Source organism: Chanos chanos, chromosome 4 (genome assembly GCF_902362185.1).
Source record: "Chanos chanos chromosome 4, fChaCha1.1, whole genome shotgun sequence".
NCBI lineage: Eukaryota > Metazoa > Chordata > Actinopteri > Gonorynchiformes > Chanidae > Chanos > Chanos chanos.
The window spans coordinates 1,702,000-1,704,499 of record NC_044498.1 but is presented as its reverse complement, the minus strand read 5'-3'; the positions used below and the strand labels follow the sequence as shown (position 1 = coordinate 1,704,499).

The 2,500-nt window shown below is 44.3% G+C and overlaps 1 protein-coding gene across 2 annotated transcripts in view; it reads left to right on the top strand.

Annotated features, from left to right (window-relative positions):
- dsc2l (desmocollin 2 like) overlaps nucleotides 1-1,327 on the top strand; it is a 15,622-nt gene extending 14,295 nt beyond the window's left edge. For both annotated transcript variants that reach the window (XM_030770784.1, XM_030770783.1), the window contains exon 16: nucleotides 306-1,327. In XM_030770784.1, coding sequence (XP_030626644.1) covers nucleotides 306-515 — 210 coding nt within the window. In that variant the 3' untranslated portion in view covers nucleotides 516-1,327. The remainder of the gene's footprint in view (nucleotides 1-305) is intronic.
- Nucleotides 1,328-2,500: the final 1,173 nt, after the last annotated feature.

Here is a 2,500-nt window from a genome sequence, read left to right as displayed (position 1 = left end):
GCATTTACGAACCTTTTATCACAGACTGTAGATGCTATATAAGATTATGATTAAACCCTTTTGTTTAATCATCAGTGAGAAAACCCCGTATTCAGAAGGTAGTGTACTGTCAAAAGTCTTTTGAGTTTTAAATAAAGACATTTTTGAGTCTTTCTCTGAGGTTTGTCTTATGCTCAGGTCTGTTTGCATTCTGCTCTCTGTACGTATGAGGAGAAAGTGGAAGCTGTGGTGAAATGTCTTTTTCACCTCAAGCTGTGTGTTTGTGTGACCTTTGAACTTTGACCTGAACATTTTTGGTTCGACAGAAACTGGATTTCTTTGGCGAGGAGGAGGATGACCGGTTCGCCGTCGACCTGCTGAGGGTTCATGGGTATGAGGGTGAAGGGTCTTTGGCGGGGTCCGTCGGTTGCTGTAGCAACCTGAGTGACCAAGACAACCTCGACTTCCTGAACTCCCTGGGACCTAAATTCAAAACGCTGGCTGAAGTTTGCATGAATAGACGAGGAGAAGAGTGAGACTTCAGAGAGAAAGCGTGAGAGAGAAAAGCATGGAGACACATGGAGACACTAACACTGGATGAGAAACATGAAAAAATGCTGAGAAATGCGGAGACTGTGACACTATATTTTGATAACCTGAAATTTGCCTTTGGCAGAGTCTAACCCTAACTCTAACCTTGCTCTCCCTGTGAGTGGGCTGGATACCGCTACATCCAAAAGTGTCTGTGTGTGTGTGTGTGTGTGTGTGTGTGTGTGTGCGCGTGTGTGTGCGTGTGTGTGTCTGTCTCTGTTCCTCTGCTGTACTGAAAATGTGTGGAAATTTCTGGAATTTTGTATGTGAGTAATTTTTGCTGTAGTTTGTTCAGTGATAAGTTTTTTCTCTTCGTGGACACACACTGAGTTTTTGTTTTTGCACTGACCCAGGTAAAGCTTCTGTAGGAGCAGGTAAAGAATGGCTTTCTCTTATGCACGAGTGTGTGTGTGTGCGTGTGTGTGTGTGTAGGGCTATTGCGGTATAGACGTTTCCTTACCGCGGTATGTGAAGCGTACCACTCATGCGGTTTGCGGTAACACTGCGGTCAAACCCCCCTCTTTTAATTGACCATTCATTTGACTTGACTTGTCCCACATTACGCTTCCATTGCAGGGAATTTACATTTCGCTCTCGCTCACGTCGCATGGGGGCGAAATTTGCTCTGATTGAGCGAGATCGGAGTGAATCCGGTGAAGCAAGCGAAATTGAGACGGCAAATCCCCAACTTTATGCAAATAAAAACCAAGCGAGAACCAGTCAGTTCAGTGTGTGATGTGTTTGATGTGTGAGGTTCTCTAGAGAGGTGGGGGTAACCAAAAAAAATCTGACCAAAATGGCGGAGGCTAAATGCTACATGTAGCATGAAACCATGCATATGATTAAAAGATGTATCGGCAACCATTTGTGTCTACATCAACAAGGCTTGTTGTATACATGTTACATGAACATAGTCGGGGCCAGAGCAGTAGAAAAAACTCTCTCAGCGGCTCTGGTCGGGGCCAAACCCCACTGCAGACCTTCATTTAGCTCTACAGCGTTTGAGCTAGGTGACTTGCTTGCCGTTTTTGCAACCACTCTCTCAGAGCAAGAAGTGCTAGGGCGAAATTCGCGAGGTGTTTCACCGTGTAGAAGCCTGATATGCTGAAATTGTTGATCTGAAAGGAGTTAAAAATAAACATAATTGAAAAGACTATTTCTGAATGACATGTCTGTCTTGTCTGCTAATGTTGCCATGATGTGCGGTCATGAGGATTCGTTGCGACACGGCCACTTTTAGTTACATGTTACATGTCATATTCATATTTATCAGAATGCAATATTTACCTATAATGAATAAACGTGGGTATAGACAGGGGTTATCATACACTGAATGTTTTCCTCCACAACATTATTTGTTAGCAGTTGCAGCTGCTCACTAGTTTTCAACAGCAGACGCGCAAGCCGCTTCTCCTCAGTGTCAGTCGATCAGAAGGTGACAGTGACGTGGTGTGCTTGCTAAACGTGTGCTCAGTGCAGACGGCCGGGGCGTTTTAGAATCGTTTTCTCGTTCTCGTGTGGAAAGATTTAAAAAAAAAACGCGTGTACTGTGGACACGATCCTTTTCAAACTGAATTTTCGAAGATATCCAGATGTGTGTAGACAAGGCCACAGACCAAGCCAAAAGCCACGTGAGGATGACAGCACTCTCCGATACGGTAATGGCAGTGACAGGCTCAACACCGCGGTACACTTCCTAATACCGCGGTATGGCAGTGATGCAGTTATTGCTGCAGCCCTATGTGTGTGTGTGTGCACAATCTGAGTGTATTTTTGGTGAGAGTATCTCATAGAAAATCTTTGCTTATGTCTGAAATGAGCTTTGCATCAAATACACAGAGTATTAACGGATCCCAAACAAAACCCTGGAGTAGTAACAGATCATAAACGAATCCCCAAACCCTGAATTTCTCTTTCTGCAGCTGGAATG